We start from the raw sequence: 20,959 nt of genomic DNA, 5'->3' as shown, positions 1-20,959 counted from the left end.
CAATTTACTAATCCTTAAAAAGTTTTCATGTAACGTAGACTATGACTTACTATTTTCTTCATCAACGCAAACGCATCATGTTAATGAGTAAAGACTGGGAATGATAGCTAATATTTATCCGACCAGGGAAATCTACAGTCCTTGTCAGTGACGAAGGTTAGCCTATCCACAAGTTACACGTAGATCATTGCACAGTATTTACCCTATCAAAAACTCGCACGTGTATTACTGCATTTATTTTTTAAGTTCACATGTTTAATGTGAGACAATTGACACCTCAAAAACGGACAGATTATTGTCGTGTATTGGTGTCTGGACATGATGCTCCCAAAATGCACTCCTCGTGTAATGAAAGATTGAGATATATATGTATAAGCTTTCAATTCCCATCCTCTATCCATAGCTCACGTGTGATGCATGCCTATAATTTCTGAAAATAGAGTAGAGTAATTGTCTAGAAAATTTTATAATTTTAAACCCCATTCTAATACGTTGAAAAATTTCGAGATTAGATTAAGCAGTTAATTGAAGCATGTACTCCATCTCAATTAAAAGTTTAAACTGATAATTAGAGTGTTATATGTAAGTGGTTGATGTAACCCATTGGTCTTCACGAGATTCTCGATCTATAATGATCTACCCATCATTATAGTGTAGTAGCCCCACTCAAACTGAACTGGAAAGACATTGTGCGATGGGTTGAATTGAGAAGGTATTAATATGAATCGAGCTGATGACTTTATAGCATGAGAATCATGTTCCACCCATTCGGCCACCAGATTAGCACTTTAGCAACAACTATGATCACACATCATAGTTATTTTTCCATTTTATTACATAAACTGTTATATGCTTATATCAGATGGTGTTTACACTTCACATTATCTCTTGCCCTGCCAGCCTGATATTGAAATAGTGCCTTACTTGGCGCTCAGTGGGAGCACCAACAACAATGGAATGCAGACCAGTAACCACCTTCCTATTCCCATCACCATCTGCAAGGCTAAAATCCCTGCAAACATCAAACTTCATTGTCACACTTTCTGTCACCCCTTTCATCGTCGCCACTCTCTCGAACCCCACGAGCTGCACGTTGGGCGCCCCTGTCAGCACACCTTGCGCGCTCTTGGGCTCCCAGAACACCAGCACAACATGGGACCCATCAATTTTCCCCGTGTTCTTGACCCCGACAACAATTTCGAATTCCAGGCCCTGGCACTGTATGGATGAGATGTTGAGTGCCTGAGAGGGGAGAGCAGTGTCCCTGATTTTGTTGCCAGTTGAGGGTTTGAGGATTATTGTGGAGGGGGCTGAGGTGATGAACTTGGAAAATGTTGTGTAGCTTAGTCCATGGCCAAAAGGGTAGATCGATTCGCCATTGTAGAATCTGTAGGTTCTTCCTGGGAAGTTCCTGGTTGCATTAGCCCTCATGTTCATGTCTGTCATTGCCACTTTGTCAGCATATTCTTGTGGGTACCAGGTAAATGGAGACCTTCCACCTGAAAAAACAGGTTCTTGAACAAGAATTATTCTTAAAGATTGGATTTTTTTATGTTTTCTTGGACAAGAATGATTCTTAAAGATTTGATTTTTTTATGTTTTCTTGGACAAGAATGATTCTTAAAGATTGGATTTTTTGATGTTTTCTTGGAGCATTATTAGTGTACCTGGATTGTAATGACCAAAGAGGACTTGATCTATGGCTTCTCCCCCATCTTGACCAGGATACCCAACCCATAAAATTGCACCAATCCTACTATTGTTCTTCGCGAAAGTGATATCAATTGGGCTAGAGGACATGACAACAAGAATGACAGATGCATTATTAGTGGCACTAACCACATCTGTCACAAGTTTCTCTTGAAAGCCTGGCAATTTAAGGTTGTCTCTATCTAGCCCTTCTTGCTCTAGGGACTGATCAAGCCCCACTACAACCACAACCGTATCGGCTGTGGCTGCAGCCTTTGCAGCTGCTTCAATTAGGCTCGAATCCTGGCACACCGGGTTCTTGCATCCCGGTTCATATGTAACACCCGCAACAACATTCTTCTGCAGCCCTTGCAAAATGGTTGTGAACCCACAGGGCTTCCCGGCATAGATGCTCAACATTGCTTCTGTGGCGTTGGCGTTGGGACCAATCACGACTAAATTCTTGGTTTTATTCGGAGATAAGGGGAGAACACCATCGTTTTCTAGCAAAACGATTCCTTCCTTTGCAGCCTCGACCCCCAGGAGCTGATGATCACTGGTGCAGACATCAGAAGGACCAAAATTCCCAAAAGGGAGCATTTTGGGATCCCCGTCGAAAAATCCAAGCCTCATCAACACAATGTAGTTGTATATCAAGGCCTGATCCACTACAGACTCCTCAACCTTGCTGGAATTGACTGCTTTTTCTGTGTAGGCTTTCAGATAATTCCCACAGTTCATGTTCAAACCTTAAAAAGCACGAAAACCACAAAAACATCATGAGTAACACCATATAATGTTGGTGAATGTTACGAAAGTACAGAGAAGATTTCTGAATATGCTGTCAAGACCTGCTTTTAAGGCAAGGGCAACAGCATCCTCAGGTGTAGCAGTATAATGTATGGATTCATAATAGACTTGAATCGAATCACAATCCGAGACAATATATCTGCTCAAATTAAACCATATTGGACTTAGCAGATACAGATTTCATAAGAAAGTGGTTCATATTTTAGAGGTAGTGAGAAACAAACCCATCTAGACCCCATTGATCTCTGATGATTCCTTTGAGCAGATTCGGATCAGCACAAGTGGGAACGCCATTAACGCGATTGTATGAACACATGACACTGCTAGCATGGCCCTCCTCAACACAGCTTTTGAATGGGGGCTGAAAAGTATCCTCCAAGTCCTGTGCGGTTACCTGCAACAATTCCATTTTCAATTTATATGCAACAATTGCAGATTATTGTAAGAATGGCAGTGTTTATAGTCTATCTATAATCTAATTACCTCAGCATCGAAGTGAAACCGATCAAAACCATTCCATTTATCAAGATCATAAGCAGTATAGTGCTTACAGCAGCTTGAAACTTTGAGTCTATTATGAGTATTATCCCTGCTGGGATTTGAGTCTGGACTGAACTCCTGCAGGCCTTTAACATAGTTAACAGCATATTTGGCGACCACGAGAGGATCCTCGCCTGCAGTTTCTTGGCCTCTCCCCCACCTAGGATCACGAAACACATTCACATTCGGGCTCCAATATGTCAAACCAGCCAAGCCAACATTGTGCATTGCTCGAGCCTCGGTTGAGACAGCCTGTCCCAATGCATACCACAAGGAAGCATTGAAACTGGCGCCCGAGAGGATGACAGACGGGAAGCTTGTGGCCCCCGGGACTACATCGTTGAAAGTAACACCGGGCCCCGTGTTGGAAACGCCGTGAAGTGCCTCGGACCACCACTCGTAGGCCGGGACGCCCAGCCTGGAAACTCCTGAAGCGGTGTTCACCAACTGCTCCGCCTTTTCTTTGAGGGTTAGGCGCGAGACTATGTCTTTGGCTCGATCTGTGAACGACAAAGACACGTTGCAGAATGCGTAGGTGCTAGTTTTGGGATCATTCTTGTCACAGGCATAATGTGGCTGAGGACTACATTGCATTGCAAGAAAGGAAAACACAAACATAGGAAGAACAAAAGTGTGTTTCATGTCTACTTAGAATGAATGAATGATGAAAATTAAAATTCACTGCATAATATTAATATATATATAAGATTCTGAGGTGAATTCCTATTCTAATAACATCAAAACTTCTGCAGCAAAACATGGGGTGATTCACCTTTGTGTAGCTTGCCAGAAACTTCAACCTAAGTGGATTCACATTAATCCAGACAAGTCTTAACACTGCAGCATTCTTGATTTGTAGTAGCTTTTAGCAACTATTGGCTGCAAAGAACAAGATTCTGTCATTTTTTACTGAACTAGCAACGTTAAGGTTGTTAATAATGGTCCCCAGAGGTGTGTTTGAAGATATGTTTAAAGCTAGTGCACGCCAAGTTAACTCACAATTGAGAAAATTACTTTTTTAGGTGATAGTTATATGTATGTATCATATCATTTTCAAGTTTGATCAGTTGCTGGGAAAATGGAATCTGCAGGGGAAAAAGGGGCATTCCGAGAATTGAACTCGGGACCTCTCGCACCCTAAGCGAGAATCATACCACTAGACCAAATGCCCACTTGCTTTGGACCGTAGATTTGTCTTTGGTTTATCTATTAGGAAAAATGGCTGCTGCGGCTTCTTCAGCCTCAAAAGGGCGTTCACTCCTATAAAAATAAAAGGCTTCACAAAAAGGGGCATTCCGAGAATCGAACTCGGGACCTCTCGCACCCGAAGCGAGAATCATACCACTAGACCAAATGCCCTGCTTGTCTGGTCTTCCGCTATAATTTATCTTCTTTCATTTTGTTGTTGCTAAGTGCATTAAAATGGCAAAGAACGATGATCCGCAACGCAGTGCCATATTTTCCTCTATTCCGCTCCTTTAAAACCTCCTTTCTCCTGCATGCATGCTTTCCATTGCAACACCAACCGGAGATTGACAAATTAAAGAGACAGAGAGAGGGGAGGGAGAGAACAAATTTACAAAATTAAAGGAATTGAAGCAGGAGATAGACTTATATCATCTTCTCTTCTGCTCTGCAATTCCTTATTATTGTTAATTCTCTACCACCCACCTTTCTCTCTGAAAAAACCAAACCCATCCAACAAAAATATAATGGCATTCGCAGGAACAACTCAGAAGTGCTGCGCCTGCGACAAGACCGTGTACCTCGTCGACCGCCTCGCCGCTGACAAACGCATTTTTCACAAGGCTTGTTTCCGCTGCTACCATTGCAAGGGCACCCTCAAGGTCTCTATGTAATCTAACCATATATATATATATATATATATACTATAGTTATAGCTTTTCAGCTAGGTAAAAACTGTAATAGGATCAATGAGAGAGTCGAGCTTAAATAGCCCTATGTGCCAACATTGTAACGATTAAGTTGGTTTTGAACCACAACATAATGGCCAACAACTTGTTATATATCTTGCCTGATGATTTAGAAAGATTGGTTCGATATAATTCGTTTAGTTTGGTGTTGTTTGCAGCTAAGCAACTTCAACTCCTTCGAGGGTGTCTTGTATTGCAGGCCTCACTATGATCAGCTCTTCAAGAGAACTGGCAGCTTGGACAAGAGTTTCGATGGTAAAACCTTTTGAGAATCCAAATACATTATTGAATTTGATATTTGAACCGGAAACTGATTAATTAATACCATTTTTTATGCATGATCAGGAACTCCCAAGACCAAGACAGATAAACCCATTGACAGTGAGGTATATATTGAAATCTTGATTATGCTTCCAAGATGAAATCTTGACTATGTTTAAGCCTAGCTTCAATTACTGACTGGAACTATATATATGCATTTTCAATTATGATCAGAAACTGGCTCAAGGAAACAAGATCTCCAGTATGTTTGTAGGCACCACGACCAAGTGTCTGGGCTGCAGCAAGACTGTGTATCCCACCGAGAAGGTAAATTCCAATCAAGTTGGTCAGAATGTGGACTTATCAATCATAAGGTTAACATTTTTAGAAGTGACCTAGCTATGAGGGTTCTTAATTTGAGCCAGCCTGTTAGGATAGTGACTGTGAGTTTCTCTTGTAGTCTAAAAGAATGATTTTTTGCGAAAATTAGTGAATTTTTGAGAAGTGTTTGATGTTTTTAAGGTTGCGGTTAATGGGACGGCGTACCATAAGGCCTGCTTCAAATGCTCTCATGGAGGATGCACGATAAGCCCATCAAACTTCATAGCACACGAGGGGAAGCTGTACTGCAAGCACCACCATATCCAGCTCTTCAGGGAGAAAGGCAACTACAGCCAGCTGGAAAACGAGGTCGCCGCAGAATCGTAAACAACTGCTCGTCTCGCTCATCTCACTCCATGCTCACTATTGTTAATTGGGACATTATATATTTGACTTCCTTGAAGCTTTAATTTTGTCCTTCTGGCATTGTTGAGAATGGAGTTTGTTTTTTGTGGTTTAGATTAAGAAGGTGTGATTTCATCTTAGTTAGTGAAATGTAACATTTTTGTGTAATACTTGAATCTCAAAATAATGCATGTTTTGAGACTTTTGTTGTAATATTGTTGTATAAAGTTATGAATAAATTTGCAATCAATTCTTGTAGTGAATGGCCTATAGCATTATTATAGGTATAGATTATCACACACGGCATAAATAATAACAAATTCTTAAAAGCATGTATCATAGAATTTTGATCCAGGGTGTGTAGACTGATTTGGCCTTAAGTATAGATTAGACTTGCACAAGTATAGATTTTAGACGAAACTTAATATACAACTTAGTGATTTTGACTTTAGTCATGACTATATAAAAAATATTAGAGTTTGTGTTCAAATACTTTCAAGATAGTTGTGAATTGTGAGTTATTTAGGCTGGTTCAATTCAGGCCCATATTAATATAGAAACAAAACGAGACTATCTTGATTCTTGAGACACGTGTTGCGCAACTTGCAATATCAAGCATATTGAGGACATTTTATTCTTAGTGGGCATTGACTAAAGGACAAATATTTTTGTATAAATAATGAATGTTATTAACACCCAAATAGACATGCAATTAATTTCAATAAAGAAAATACACTTTGGTTCACCATGTAATATCATCATTTGTTAAAAGAAAAACATGATCTTGATTTATGAATAGACATCTATTTTGTGGAGGCCGGCAGGTTATCAACTTATCGTCACTCCACTGCTGATGTGCTCCCAACGTATATATATGTATAAGTGGTAGTGACAGTTACAGATTAATAGTGCACCATCCACCACCACCAAATGTTGCACTTGTAAAAGGTTGACATGATGAACATCCCAACCACGTACAGTAATTTTATACAGATCCATCCACAAACAGTTAGTATTTTTTTCGGTTAAATGTTTAAATATACAAAAAGAGAATTCAATGAAACGTCTTTTAATTGAGTTTCTTTTAAGAATTATCATTATGTATGTATTATTTATTGAGGAAAAAAATTCTTTTAGAAGTACAATGATAGGGAAAAAAAATGTATAAGCGATTTAAATCTATACACTTTAATTTTAATCAAAATAAGGATTTAAAAAAATTGGTATAATTTTTTTATTTTATGTTTTTTGCAAAGGTTTGGAGTTTTCCAATGTTTAATTAGAAATAAACACTTTAAAGCATTAATCCATTAAATACAGCAAGCTAATAAGGTTGTCTTGAAACGGCGGTCCAAATTATTTATCAAATGACAGAATACAAAGGTACATGCTAACTACTATGACACTTCTCAATCGTACGATTAAACAATCTCACGGCCATGATGCAGCGCCGGTCGATCAATCCATTAGTCTTTCGTCAAAAGCATGCTTCTAGAAGACAGCAACAGCACAGCGCGGCCAAACTGCAAGACAAGCCAACTTTTATCAAATTTCACCCATTTTAATTAAACACTACAAGTACACATTATAATAGATATAAATGATATCATAAACATCATGTCTAACGAGCTGATAAAATGTTAAATAAAATTAAACTTGTGACAATTAATATTTTCTTTTAGATGACCGAGATAAATTAGTAACTACTACGCAAAAATGTACATTGATTAAATCTTATATTATGACTGTATACAGAAGTAAATCAATACAAAATTATATATTGACTCAAATAAAAAATATCAATAATTCTCTTTTAGAAAGAATTAAATTAGAAATTTTATAATTACCAAATTAAGAGTTTTTTTTTTTTTTTTTTACTATAGTAAGAGGGAAATTGAAATGGATAAGAATCAGAGAAATGAGAGAATATATTCCGGCAAGAAATACCAAAGACAGCTGGCCCAACTGCCCAATGATGGGTGAGCACTAAATTTTGAACACCAAACAAAAGGTGGAGATGGTATTCTCGCAATCTGTCGCAACTCATATTGTTCACGTGACGGTGACAGCCATCGGAGCCACCGCCGACGCTGGCGCACACAGCGCAACCGTGGAGTAGCTCCGGCGAGTCAACTAGGCGGAAAAGATCAATCTTATCCAAAGTCAACGTGACTCGATCGGGGCGCATATTACCCCGAGTCAACTCTTCTGAATATTAACCAGATCAGATCTAACCCAAAAGTCACAGATAACAAAAGGCGGCGGCGCGTGGCGCCGAACTTACCATCCCTCCATGCAGCCGACGCTGCTGCTGGACTGCTGTTGCTGCGGCGGAGGAGCACCGTACTGCGGCGGCGGATATCCCTGCTGAGGTGGATAGCCTCCCTGAGGGTACCCCTGTTGAGGTGGATACCCTCCTTGTGGGTACCCCTGCGGCGGGTAACCCGGCGGCGGATAAGCATCCTTCGGCGGATAACCTTAAAATTCACGAAACTCCATCAGATCCCGAACAATAACAATCATTGAAGCAACAAATCGGATTATATATATATACCTTGTGGAGGGGGAACGCCGACCGGAGGATGGCCCTGATCGTAGTAACTCATGATCGATTGGACTTTTTGCCGAGTTTGGTAGAGAGGTGCTAAATCAACCTCGAGAGAGAAGAAGCACAAGTACTACACGCAGGAGATAGGGGACAGAGTTGGATTTAATGATATTTATAGGGGTGTTAACGGCAGGTAAAATTCTATATTAGACAGGTAAGAGGTTACAACTAGGAAAGGAGGCGACATTAACTATATATCTAGGACTGATAGAATGCGCGTATCATGCGCGTCATATGTTTTTTTTTTTTTTTACTTGCTTCTATATTAAGAAAAACAATTGTGCCGGCATAGATAGATCAGTTGGTAATCAAGTGTTAAACATAATTGTTTTCAGGCATGTCATGCGTATTATAACTCTATGTGATAGATTTGATTCAGGGTGTGTTGATAATAGTCGAATTTAAAATTTTATTGTACACAATTCATGTTTTATCAACTCGTTTATCCATTTTTGGATTATGAATGATACATATTGATTGGAAATATACCCCAATATGCGGATCTTGTCGTTCCAAGGACCTAGTTGGATACGAATCACCTTGAGGTGAGGGACATTCTTCGACCCGAATCGACCGAAATATATCACCTGACCGACGCGACCTGAGACGTATTTCCCTGCGAGGCTTAAGAAGCGCTTGCTCCTACCCTTCTGTGCTCAGTCTCAACCTTAGTGGTTGAGCTCGATCCTGAGCCTCTCCTCTGTCTATAGTAGCATAAACCGAGCCCATTAGTTACTAATTAATCATGCATATCGTGAGACGTGCGTTATTCCTTCGGCCGAGACCACTTCGTGCATGTGATGACACACATGGCGAGCATGCCGGCCACTCGACATGTGTCTCTTCCAAATCTCCTATAAATATCTTGCAAGACGCTTAAAGAGGGGACCTTTAAGCAATTCACACACGGTTGCTACCAGCTCGGAGACCTCAGACTACATATGTCTCTTTCCCAAGCCAAATACCTTACATTGATAGACACATGATTGTATTTCACTATACCTACCAACTATATACGAATACAAATACTTGATGGAATTTACCACAATCATATATAATTACATGTATTATATTAACAAAAATTTGGATGCTTTGAAGCTCCAAAACGACCCCATCACCTATGCACCAACGAGGCCACGAGAGGTTTGGTTGGCATAGTTGCTAATAAGGATATTCCCTTAACACCAATCAACAAATTAATAATGATTGACTTGCTATAGTTGCTTAGGATATTCCCTTAACACCAACCAACAATTTAATAATTATTGAGTTGCTTATTTATTCACATTTGAGTTCGAGGGATTAAATTAACCTTATCTTATTACATGCGAATATTAATTAGTGCACCGTATAGTAAGTAAAAAATAAATAAAATTTCAAGGTTTAAAAACTGAATTCTTCTAAACTATATATGAGATGTAACCAACAGTTCCGAACCAAAATTAAATATAATAATACTAGTGATAAGGTAGCGTTAGTTATCCAATTTACGAGAACACAAAATGGGAGAGAAGGCTAATTTTTTGAAAAATCAAACAAATTAATTAACATATACATTATTTATCTAAAATTTAGAAAGTGTAACTTATACTGAGTGTAACCCTGCAATTCTTACAATTATAAATTTTTTTCTTACAATTATACGGGGGGAATTAAACTATAGGTAGTCCCCATGAAAACAAAAATCTAAAATAATATTTTACAGTTTGTTCAAACTAAAAGTTTTAAAATATGTTGACCAATTTGAAAAAAAAAAATTATTCTGCATACAAATTATATTATAGTCATAAGACATTTCCCAACAATTTTTTTTTTAATAAGTTATATTGCTTGTCATTGTCAACTAGTTACTAAAGTACTAAACATCGTCATCAAACGAGCCCTCGACCAATTAACCACAAAGCCTGTTGGTCAACTCAAGTATTAATAACGTAAATAATATTTGGGTTCAAGATATTCTTATGGTGTGGTTGGTAAAGTAAATTGAGGATATATAAGTATTAAGTAATATGTTTAATCAGTCGGTTGAGAGACTTTAGTTGATTGGGTACAATGGTTGAGTAAGATGTATATAGTGAAGTAAGTATAAAATGTCTCTTTGAATGGAGTCAAATCATACGTGAGGTCGCCCTAGCTATACCAAATCCTTCTACTATCTTGTTTTACGTTTCTCGTCTTGATTGTCTCGTTAGGCTTCGCTGATTTGTCGATTTAATTGCATCTAGTCTCAAACCGCACTCTTTTCCTCTCTCACACTCGGCCTTTTGCCTCAGTCATGAGCCACCTATGACTATCTAGTGGTGTAGCTTGGGCTACTCGACCAATCGAGTAAATATAGCCCATCACGTATGTATTTGATCATTTGACTTTATAGTTGTATTAGCGGGCCGTAATCATCAAACTATGTACGAGCATACTAATACCCTTTTTAGATGGACTGATATAAGATGGATAATGGAAGGCCCAATCCCTAAGCCCATCAAATTGGGCTACTCGCATGAGCAATAGTTGTAAACACAGCCCATTAGTAATTGGGCCTTCAATTCAACATTTTTTTAAAAGATTTGTTTTGTAACGTTAAACTGTTAAAGTGACACACCCATGACTCAACAAAATTAACGGTCCGATTTGGATGGATTAAAATGTACTTTCTCATAATTTCGGCTAACAGCACCACTATTAGTTGATTTTTTATTTATTAATTTAGATTTTTAGCAGCTTTTTAGTCAAGTTGAAAAGAAGAAGAAAAAACACAGAAAGGATAAATGATCGCCAATTGATAACTACCTAACACACTGATTGAATACGCTTGTTGAGTCACACATGACTACTGTTTTTGCTCACCCTCAAAGAAAAACTTACACGCTTTCTCTTTCTCTCTCTCATACCCTCATACGCCACAAAAAACCCATGAAAAATTTAAAAGATAACCCCTTAATTAAAGTTATTTATGATTGGTTTTCAAAAAAAAAAGTTATTTATGATTTGATTTAATATTAATATATATGATTTATATATTTAGAAATTACTTTTAAAGTATTATTAAATGCAAAATGATAAATCCAAAAACTATAAGACAATATTATAAAATAAGCAAAAAAAAAAGAAGAAATATTTGAATTAACCCATGAATGGGACATATAAAACAAGATAAAAGGCGTTTTTATTTTTGAATAAGAGATTTGGTTTTTGAATTTCTTGGTTGACCATCTACCAGAAATCCATTGTTATTATATTACAAGGATTATTCTGACCATAACAACCCTTTTTCTTCTTCTTCTTCGTGTTGGTTTTAGTTTGGTGCACCTTCCTCTGACCAGCTATATATATACATATATATACACACACACAAAAGAATATTAAAATAATATAACAATAACCTTTTGCAGACAATAAGATTGTATATACTTACTTCTTGTTAGTATGTGGTCACCCATAGCAAGAAATGTCTAATAAGGGTAATGATGATTATCACTATTTTTAAAGACAATAAGGAAATAAGGCAATTTTATAACGATGTTTTTATTATTCACATGTTATGAAATTTGACTCAACAAGGTTTGATATACTTTGTCATTTGAGTTTAAGAATGCCTTTTAGTCACTTTCATATTGTAAGCCATCTCGTCGTTCATGGGTTAAATCATCTCCAACTATTCACTAACGCACTAGGCCAAATAGCAAATGCTCGATATGATTTTATGCAAAAACTGATGATTGTCACTAATTCTTTTCACTCATACCGCAACCATCCACTTAATCTCGTAACGTTTTAAAAGCCTAACATTGACGCACGCTTACATTATATAAATGATATTCAATATCATCCTAATAAATGATATTATTTCTTTTGCTCAAAATGGTGCGTAATATACTATCAAAAAAGTGATTTTGGTTGATTTTCTAGTGCTAGTATCTCATCCCAATTGACATGTCACCTGCATACATATATATAAAACATTAATTTGTACAAAAAAATAGATTAGTTGATCTGCATTAATCTTTCTGCTGACTTCTATTAAATGATTCTGACCAAATTTACCTTTCTCCAGAAAAAAACACATGAAATTATGGGAATTTGGTAGTAACGGACAAGAAAAAAGCTTGTCCAAATCCTTCTTGCAGCCTGAATTTCCACTCTCCGTTAAAGCTGATACCAAATTTCAGCCTGAATTGCAGACATAAAAGTGTTTATCTCTCTCTTCTTCCCTGTAATTACACCAATCTGTACTACTTCAGGAACCCTAATCCTTAAAGTTTTCACCTTTTTTTCAAGAGGGAAGGTAACTTTTTGTTCAAGAATAATATTCTTGGAGTCTCTGAATTCTAAAAGGTTGTTGGCTTTCAGTTTCAACAACCCTATCCTCCATTCATTCATCCTTTTTCTTTTCAGTTTCAGTTTAAAGGAGTCCTTCAAAATTTTCAGGTTATACGCATGCATGATGACGTGAAACATGTCAGGCTGGGACTGATCATATATATATCTGAGCATAAAAAAGAGATTTTTATTTGATAGAGTGCTTCTTCCTTGCTTCCCCTGGGTTTTCTTGAACTTAGAGAGATGACAGGAGGAGCTAAGGAGGATGAATTTGGGCCTCATCCTGTGAAGGATCAACTCCCTGGTGTTGATTTCTGTGTCAATAGCAACCCTTCTTGGGGTAGGTTTCTTTACATTCACATTTTGTTAAATCATTGTTTGATCAGTTTCTGATTTTTCTGTGTGAGGTTATATAATCAAACTATCAATTACCCCTTTTTCAGATTGATCTCTGTGTTAGCATTTTGCCTTTAGTAGCTAGTGACGTGATAATCCTGTAAATTTTACATTTTTGGGTGAGAAGGGAAACTTGGAGTGACTACCTCCGGTAAACCCGCCTTGTGATTTTAGCTGACAAAGGACAATAATAAGGAAGTAAATTAGCATAGGTTGCCCATAGCAAACCAGTTCAAACTAAGAAAACTAATAGACTGCTTTCACCAGGAGTTGAACTTGTAATCTTGCGGTTACCAAGCTACCTGCCTGATGAACTTGGCTGGAGTTACATTTTTAGTCTATTGCTTCTGGGTAGAATGCATTGTTGGTTTTTCCAGTGTATTTAATTGAATCTTTGCTAGATGAATATGTTCTAAGAAATAGGATTAGGAAGAAGAAAAGGTCTCAAATTTTTGGTTGGGTTGTTCATAATTTCCAATCAGCTTTAATCCTTAGCTCTTGCAATTGATTAATGCAGCCGAAGCCATCATTCTGGGTTTTCAGCACTATCTCGTCATGCTAGGGACTACTGTGATCATTCCCACCATCATTGTTCCTCAAATGGGCGGCACTCATGTGAGGTTTTTGGCTTTTTTTGTAGTTTGCTTTGGTTCATGTATGTGTGTATGCATTTTCTCATGGATTTTAGGTATGTATACCAGAGGGAGAAAGCTGAATTGGTACAAACATTGCTCTTTGTTTCGGGGGTGAACACGCTGTTGCAATCTTGGTTTGGATCCCGGCTTCCTGTTGTGATTGGTGGATCATACAGATTCATAATTCCAGTTATATATGTTGCATTATCTAGTAGATTCAACGCATATCTTGATCCTCGTGAGGTTGACATATGCAGATTATTGCTTCAAATTCGCATTCATTTCTATATTATTGTTTCTATAGTTCATCTTCTCACTTTTCTTGGTTTTTCATTTGTCAGAGGTTTAAACACACATTGCGAGGAATGCAAGGGGCTCTTATTGTTTCATCTATACTTCCCATACTAATTGGATTTCTTGGAATCTGGAGAATTCTTGTGAGGTGCCTTTATCCACTTGAGCATTTCTTTATTACCACTAATTGTTCTTTTTCGAGAAATTTAGGCTTAGTTCTTGGATCTTGAAAGTGTAGGTTCCTTAGCCCTCTTTCTGCTGTCCCTTTGGTAACCCTCGTTGGCCTCGGGCTTTATGAACATGGATTCCCACTGGTAAATCAACATCAACTAAATCCATTACAAGTACTTAAGCTATATGTTTCTGTGGGAGCCATTGTTAATAAACATCTTCGGCTTTCAACCAGTTTTTGTTTCATTTTTTTTTTTCCTTCTCTTTGTTGCAGCTAGCGGAATGTGTTGAGGTTGGCCTTCCAGAGTTGATTGTTCTAATACTGTTTTCTCAGGTAACATCGCTTACTAATGTCGTTTTTGGCTAGCTAACTTCATTCAATTCTTTAGTATTGTATAATTCTTGGCTAACGAAACTGTACAAACAAGGGATCTACGAAGCCATCGAACACAAAAAGTTTTCTGCAAACAGAACCTGAAAATATATCAGTAAAAAGGACAGATTCTGACATTAATTCTTCAGCTATCAGATAGGATGTTAGAAATGGTACAATAGGACTTTAGGAGGATAAGCTTATTTTTGGTTTTGACTCGCGGGTTGTCGATATTTTTTTGCAGTATATTCCACAATGGTGGAAATCCAATCGACCTGTGGTTGACAGATATGCAGTCCTGTTTTCGGTGGGGATAGTATGGACATTCGCTGCCCTCTTGACTGTAGCAGGCGCGTACAAAAATAGACCACTTCAGACTCAGTTCAGTTGCCGTGTAGACCGCTCTGGGCTTATCAGTGGCGCTTCATGGTGAGTTGAGACAAATGTTTTCGTATGATGTCCTCGTTTCTGCATTTAAGTGTACTGAATGCTAATGTTTCAAATCCTCCCTGCTTTTAAGTTCCGGTTTTTGATATATAACTGTTTTCCGGTCATTTTAACTGCCCACATCTTTTACTGAATTCTATTATTTCTATCTGACAATGAAATTTCTTGTTCAAAATGCAGGATAAGATTTCCATATCCGTGGCAATGGGGCACTCCCACTGTCAATGCTGGAGAAACTCTCATCATGCTCGCTGCAGCTTTCGTTGCTCTAATCGAGGTTTATATCTAAATTTACATGATTTCATAAGTCAAGCCCGGATTCCAGTTCCAATCAATCATACATTCATACTGAACTATTAGAGAAATTGATGATCCTTCTTAAACTTTGGAACATAGTTTAATCTAGACAGAACAATTTCTTAGTAATGGATCGCTACTTCATTCGTTTCTGCAGTCTACTGGATCGTTTATTGCAGCTGCAAGGTTCGGTAGTGCCACCCACCCGCCAGCTTCTGTCATAAGCCGCGGCATTGGCTGGTTGGTAAGTAGCAACTAGCAACACCACAATGCACCATTACATTTCTTTCGTTTGGAGTATATATTCACTGTGTTTTGGACATTCAGGGAATGGGCATTCTGTTTGATGGTTTATGGGGAACGGGCGTTGGATCTACGGTCTCAGTGTAAGCATTGTGAACCCTTCAGCTGACAGATGTGTCCCGTCTCAACTAAAAGTCGAAACTGACAGTTGAATAATGCGTTTATATTTGAGTAGTACTATATTATGCTCAACACCTTCAAACATCACCATATGCTTTCCTAAGGCCAACTTCTGTTCTGAACCCTTAAGTCTCTCAACTAAAAGTCTAAACTGACAGTTGAATTATGCATTTATATTTGATACTATGTTATACTCAACACCTTCAAACATCACCATATGCTTTCCTAAGGCCAACTTCTGTTCAGAGCTGACAGATGTGTCCCGTTTTAACTAAAAGTCTAAACTGACAGTTGATATGCATTTATATTTGATACTATATTATGCTCAACATCTTCAAACATCACCATATGCTTTCCTAAGCCCGACTTTTGTTTCCATCAGTGAAAACGTTGGTCTTGTGGCATTGACGCGAGTGGGGAGCAGAAGGGTGATTCAAATATCAGCTATCTTTATGCTTTTCTTTTCCATACTAGGTGAGTTATCTGATCTTCTGCAACAATTAACAGTTTATTGCTTGCTTTCTTGGACTAGTTTTGCCAGCAAACAACGCGTCTGATGTTCGTTTTAAATGAGCAGGAAAGTTTGGGGCAGTTGTTGCATCGATACCATTGCCAATCGTGGGAGCTCTCTACTGCGTCTTGTTCGCCTTCATGTGTAAGATAATCTAATCGAATTACGCTTCTGTCTGAGACAAAGACAGCTCGTGTTTCATGATTCACGATTCTTCTATGTTCTGTCTGGCATGCAGCTTCTGCAGGCCTTGGTTTACTCCAGTTCTGCAACCTTAACAGCTTCAGGACAAAGTTCATCCTAGGATTCTCATTTTTCATGGGACTCTCAGTGCCTCAATACTTCAATGGCTATGTCATAACAACTAATCATGGCCCTGTACGCACACACTCTGCTTGGGTAAGAACAAAACTTTAGATTTTTCCAGCCAAGTTAGTTAGATTGTTGACTTGATAATTACAAAGTTACAAGCTCAACTCCCAACCAGGAGCTGTTTATTAGTCTTATTGGTTTGAACTGGGCAACCTAGGTAGGAGCAGCCTATTGGCCTTGTTAGTTTGAGTTGGTCAACTATGGACAACCTAAGTTGTCAGGAATAGCCTATTAGCCTTCTTAGTTTGAGCCGATCAGCTATGGACAACCTAGGCTGCCAGGAGCGGCCGATTAACCTTCTTAGTTTGAGCTGGTCAGCTATAGACAACCTAGGTTGTCAGGAACAGTCTATTGGCCTTCTTCAGTTGAGCTGGTCAGTTATGGACAACCTAGGTTGTCGGGAACAGTCTATTGGCCTTCTTGTTTTGAGTCAGTCAACTATGGACAACCTAGGCTGCCGGCCGATTGGCCTTCTTGGTTTGAGCCGGTCACTATGGGCAATGGGCAACCCAGGCTGCCAGGATCAAGCCTATTTTGGCCTTTTTGGTTTGAACCGATCAACTATGAAAATCTAGGCTGGTTTATCATTTGTTGGCTAAGTTCACAAAGTGAATATACTCTGGGGTAGTGATTGCGATTTTCACTCGTCACTCAAAACTTGAGATTCCATCTGCATTTCACCACCTGATCACTAAACTTTGAATGGACTAAATCTGCAGTTCAACGAGATGATGCAAGTGGTGTTCACCTCTCCGGCGACGGTGGCCGGAATGGTGGCCCTGTTCTTGGACCTGACCCTTGCAAGAGGCCATGCCCAGACCAGAAGAGACAGTGGGAGGCATTGGTGGGCTAGGTTCAAGTACTTTGAGAGAGATGCCCGGAGTGCAGAGTTCTATTCTTTGCCCTATAATCTTTCCAACTACTTCCCGTCGGTGTAAGCCGCCATGTCACCGGAGCTTTCATCTTTTACTTGTCGATATGTCATCCCTGAAAGAGTTCAGAAATCTGCAACCATTTCCATACGCATACATTAGAGAAAAGAAATGTGTTGCATTATAGTAAATAAAAATTTGTATTCAATGCTAAAGTTTTATGTTAATTAGCACTTCTGTATAATATATAATGGTATGGAACTGACTATATTATTATTTTCCACGTTCCGCGATTGTGTGACATTCACGGTGTTAAAGTTTTAACTCAATAAGTCGTCACTCCAACCACTAGTAACCACTCCTAATCACACATATCACACCTTTAAATAACCCACAATGTTACAATAATCTAGTCTAGGTGTCGATTAATCGACTAGATGCCGATCAACCGCTTAGCATATCACCATAATCGGTAGTCTAAGAAAACAAAATAATCTAGTTTAGGTGTCGATTAATCGACTAGGTGCCGACCAGCCACCAAACATATGAAATACAATCTATTCCCCTTTAATATTTTTTTATGAACTAAAAAGGGATCTAAATCCAAATCTACGGTCTAAAAGAGGGATAACTTTTGAAAACAAAAGAGGGATAACTTTAAAAACTAAACTACATCCTTAACCTTTGAACTATTGACATTGGTTAAGTTTGAAATTTGGGATATGGAAACATGCTAAAACATTTGGGCTGGGCCAAGAGTGAAGTAACAGTATTGGGCTGAATGGCCCAAGAAACACGAAGGTGGTCCGTACGGCGTACTTGCGAAGACGACAAAGTCGTAAATGGATGAGTAGACAGATTGTGATGGGGCCCACAAAGCAGACCACCTTCCCACGTGGCGCAGGTTGTCGTCACCTGCATGTAAGCCTCTTCTCTCCGATCCTTGCTTGTACGCTTGTACTAACGTCGGTAGGAATAAATCTTTATTTCATCTTTTTTATTTTTTATTTTCATTTTCATTTTTATTTTTACTACGCCGCACAATCAAATACCATTTCAAAACTTTTTTAAGGGATTTTTAAATTTAAATTTTTTTTAAAATTCTAATTTCTTGCCTCGTGATATTATAAAAGCAAATTGTAATTCTTTCAAAAAAAAAAAGTAAATTGTATTTTAACACTAGACGAGATCAGTCAATTCATCCTAACTAATAAATAAAAAATTTATATTATCACATCATGATTCAGGAGGGAAAAATTATAAGAAAAATACCATTATTCCTTTAAAAATAAAATGATATTTGTACTAATTTCTTATTACATGGTACCAAGGAAATTGCTAGAAAGAGAAACATTTAAAAAAAAAAAAACTCTTTTTTTAAATAAACTTCACATCATAACAGTTAGACATTTCAAATAATAACAAGAATAATAATAGCAATAATCAGTATCATAAGATGAAACAAGCAGAAAGTACAAAATCTTTTCAAAAAGAAAAAAAAAAAGAATTTATTATATTTATTTAAAAAAAAAAAAAGAATTTGACAAGTCTAATCCACACATGAATATAATCCCGTAATAGCTGAAACCTCAATCACATGGCGAGAAAAGTGTGGTGTTTTGAGGGCGACTTTCACTGTCATATTATATTGGATCGAAAGCGTCCCATCTCCAGATTTATGGACCATCCATGCATATATGCATTCATTCAAATATCATATCATATCATATCCCACATGCATCTCCATTACATTCTAAACCCTTCACAATTATATGATGCTCATCTCAGGATTGAATCTAAACATGCATATAATATACATCCATGCATGCATAATCCACAGTTACATGCACACTGAAACAACTGTTTGTTCTGTGTATAATTGCACCCATGATCGATTGATTGATGATGATGATAATGTGCAGCTCAGGCTACCAAAGAATCTTTCCTCCCAAACTTCACCCCGTGACTAGCTGTCAAGGAATCTTTTCTCTCAAACTCCACTCCCGTGACCAGCTGTCAAGGAATCTTTTCTCCCAAACTCCACCACTGTGACCAGCTGTCAAGAAATCTTTTCTCCCAAACTTCACTCCTGTGACCAGTTGAGTTGCCCATGCGGACAGGCTGGCGAGGAATCTTAACTTGGTGATTGGAAGAAGCTAAGGAAGAGAGAGAGAGAGGGAAAAATCTAGATAACATCCTGGATTGGCAACGAAGAACTGATGAAGCCACGAATGATGGGACCCAAAAACTCTTAACAACAATTGTCAAATTATGTATGGAGCCCATGGATGAGCTGGTCTGGACACCGGCATCCTTTAATGAGTGTAGTCTGCCCTGTGTGATAGGGAGACGCTTCATTATTTTTCTTCAATTCAATTCTTGCACTATACTAACTTAGCTGCAGCCTGTGGAATGCAAGAAAAGACACCTCCAAATACCCATCATCATATCATATATTCATAATAATGTGTTCTTCAATTCAATTCATTAATGGGATAAATTCATTCCATTCCATTCTGGGTATATAGTAATTAAATAATGGAGCTAGGAGCAGTGACAACACGTCCCGCTGATGAACATAATAATAAATGTGTAATTTCGCTATCTGTATTCTTGATTGAATATATTCATTCAATTCATGGCCACTTTTAACTTCAATCTAGGTAAAATGGTTGGTTTTTGGGTTTTGTAAATAATAGAGTGACAAGTAACAACACGTAATTTTATCATCCTTTTAGTTGAGAGAGAACAATCATTTATATTAGAACCAAACCCAACCCGACTTAATTGAAACAAAATGTATTCTTTTTTTTTTCTTTTTCTTTTTTTGTGTGACAACCACTATCCAAAGGTATGCACGAGTAGACCTTACCTTATCAATAAAGAACCACAAAGAGGTAAACCAACATAAGTTGCTCATAACCTTGTAGTTACTAAGTTAACGGTCTGACCAATTTGACTAGAGTTATCCCAATTAAAATGCGTTCTTTGATCAGCTGCATTCATAGTGACAAATGGGGATAGAGAAATGGGATAGAGATCAGAAGACCAAGTAGAACATGTCCATATCTAAATCAGACCTAGACAAAGGGTCACGTGTCTGAATGTCAAATATTTTTAACTGCGACAGAACTTATCTTTCAATTGTAGAACACGTCCATATCTAAATTAGACCTAGACAAAGAGTCACGTGTCTGAATGACAAAAAATTTAACTGAGACAGAATTTATCTTTCAATTGTAAATATAGTGCGAGATGGGGATATATAGAGAGGATCAGGTTT

General features: G+C 37.9%; 4 protein-coding genes and 2 non-coding genes across 7 annotated transcripts; 2 read left to right on the top strand and 4 right to left on the bottom strand.

Moving 5' to 3' along the window:
- Positions 1-695: 695 nt before the first annotated feature.
- LOC116031827 (probable beta-D-xylosidase 5) lies at positions 696-3,692 on the bottom strand. Its single transcript, XM_031274138.1, has 5 exons — positions 2,983-3,692; positions 2,724-2,893; positions 2,541-2,638; positions 1,668-2,438; positions 696-1,499 (listed from the first exon to the last, which is right to left on the bottom strand). Exons 1-5 carry the CDS (start codon positions 3,679-3,681, stop codon positions 877-879), a joined length of 2,361 nt encoding a protein of 786 aa, XP_031129998.1. The 5' UTR covers positions 3,682-3,692; the 3' UTR covers positions 696-876.
- A 446-nt stretch (positions 3,693-4,138) lies between these two features.
- On the bottom strand, positions 4,139-4,210 carry TRNAP-AGG. The gene has a single exon. It is a non-coding gene; the product is annotated as a tRNA-Pro (tRNA).
- A 116-nt stretch (positions 4,211-4,326) lies between these two features.
- Positions 4,327-4,398, bottom strand: TRNAP-CGG. Its single transcript has one exon. It is a non-coding gene; the product is annotated as a tRNA-Pro (tRNA).
- A 173-nt stretch (positions 4,399-4,571) lies between these two features.
- Positions 4,572-6,223, top strand: LOC116033477 (LIM domain-containing protein WLIM1-like). Its single transcript, XM_031276218.1, has 5 exons — positions 4,572-4,886; positions 5,132-5,228; positions 5,319-5,359; positions 5,469-5,561; positions 5,757-6,223. Exons 1-5 carry the CDS (start codon positions 4,752-4,754, stop codon positions 5,940-5,942), a joined length of 552 nt encoding a protein of 183 aa, XP_031132078.1. The 5' UTR covers positions 4,572-4,751; the 3' UTR covers positions 5,943-6,223.
- A 1,001-nt stretch (positions 6,224-7,224) lies between these two features.
- Positions 7,225-8,727, bottom strand: LOC116031750 (cysteine-rich and transmembrane domain-containing protein WIH2-like). The gene is made up of 3 exons (XM_031274052.1): positions 8,515-8,727; positions 8,245-8,437; positions 7,225-7,483 (listed from the first exon to the last, which is right to left on the bottom strand). Exons 1-3 carry the CDS (start codon positions 8,564-8,566, stop codon positions 7,438-7,440), a joined length of 291 nt encoding a protein of 96 aa, XP_031129912.1. The 5' UTR covers positions 8,567-8,727; the 3' UTR covers positions 7,225-7,437.
- Positions 8,728-12,625: 3,898 nt separating this feature from the next.
- LOC116031481 (nucleobase-ascorbate transporter 7-like) lies at positions 12,626-17,977 on the top strand. Of its 2 annotated transcripts, none has more exons than XM_031273704.1 (15): positions 12,626-12,850; positions 12,994-13,225; positions 13,799-13,896; positions 13,983-14,159; positions 14,258-14,358; positions 14,449-14,524; positions 14,656-14,715; positions 14,999-15,183; positions 15,382-15,478; positions 15,656-15,742; positions 15,826-15,884; positions 16,304-16,395; positions 16,499-16,576; positions 16,671-16,831; positions 17,524-17,977. In XM_031273704.1, exons 2-15 carry the CDS (start codon positions 13,129-13,131, stop codon positions 17,740-17,742), a joined length of 1,587 nt encoding a protein of 528 aa, XP_031129564.1. In that variant the 5' UTR covers positions 12,626-12,850; positions 12,994-13,128; the 3' UTR covers positions 17,743-17,977. The 2 variants fall into 2 exon arrangements, with proteins under 2 accessions (XP_031129564.1, XP_031129565.1); XM_031273705.1 differs by having other exon boundaries at positions 12,961-13,225.
- Positions 17,978-20,959: the final 2,982 nt, after the last annotated feature.

This window comes from Ipomoea triloba, chromosome 10 (genome assembly GCF_003576645.1).
Source record: "Ipomoea triloba cultivar NCNSP0323 chromosome 10, ASM357664v1".
Lineage (NCBI taxonomy): Eukaryota > Viridiplantae > Streptophyta > Magnoliopsida > Solanales > Convolvulaceae > Ipomoea > Ipomoea triloba.
This window is presented reverse-complemented; position numbering and strand designations above follow the sequence as displayed.

Bases quoted from the DNA above. Each gene is read 5' to 3' on its own strand.
- LOC116031827 (XM_031274138.1), bottom strand. From the start codon at position 3,681: ATGAAACACACTTTTGTTCTTCCTATGTTTGTGTTTTCCTTTCTTGCA. The intron at 2,894-2,982 runs GTAATTAGATTA...GAATTGTTGCAG, and splicing joins GGTTTCACTTCGATGCTGAG to GTAACCGCACAGGACTTGGA. The intron at 2,639-2,723 runs GTTTGTTTCTCA...TAATTTGAGCAG, and splicing joins GATCAATGGGGTCTAGATGG to ATATATTGTCTCGGATTGTG.
- LOC116033477 (XM_031276218.1), top strand. From the start codon at position 4,752: ATGGCATTCGCAGGAACAACTCAGAAGTGCTGCGCCTGCGACAAGACC. The intron at 5,360-5,468 runs GTATATATTGAA...AATTATGATCAG, and splicing joins ATAAACCCATTGACAGTGAG to AAACTGGCTCAAGGAAACAA. The intron at 5,562-5,756 runs GTAAATTCCAAT...GATGTTTTTAAG, and splicing joins CTGTGTATCCCACCGAGAAG to GTTGCGGTTAATGGGACGGC.
- LOC116031750 (XM_031274052.1), bottom strand. From the start codon at position 8,566: ATGAGTTACTACGATCAGGGCCATCCTCCGGTCGGCGTTCCCCCTCCA. The intron at 8,438-8,514 runs GTATATATATAT...GTGAATTTTAAG, and splicing joins CGGCGTTCCCCCTCCACAAG to GTTATCCGCCGAAGGATGCT. The intron at 7,484-8,244 runs GTAAGTTCGGCG...CTTGTCTTGCAG, and splicing joins GTCGGCTGCATGGAGGGATG to TTTGGCCGCGCTGTGCTGTT.
- LOC116031481 (XM_031273704.1), top strand. From the start codon at position 13,129: ATGACAGGAGGAGCTAAGGAGGATGAATTTGGGCCTCATCCTGTGAAG. The intron at 13,897-13,982 runs GTGAGGTTTTTG...TATGTATACCAG, and splicing joins CTCAAATGGGCGGCACTCAT to AGGGAGAAAGCTGAATTGGT. The intron at 16,396-16,498 runs GTGAGTTATCTG...TTAAATGAGCAG, and splicing joins GCTTTTCTTTTCCATACTAG to GAAAGTTTGGGGCAGTTGTT.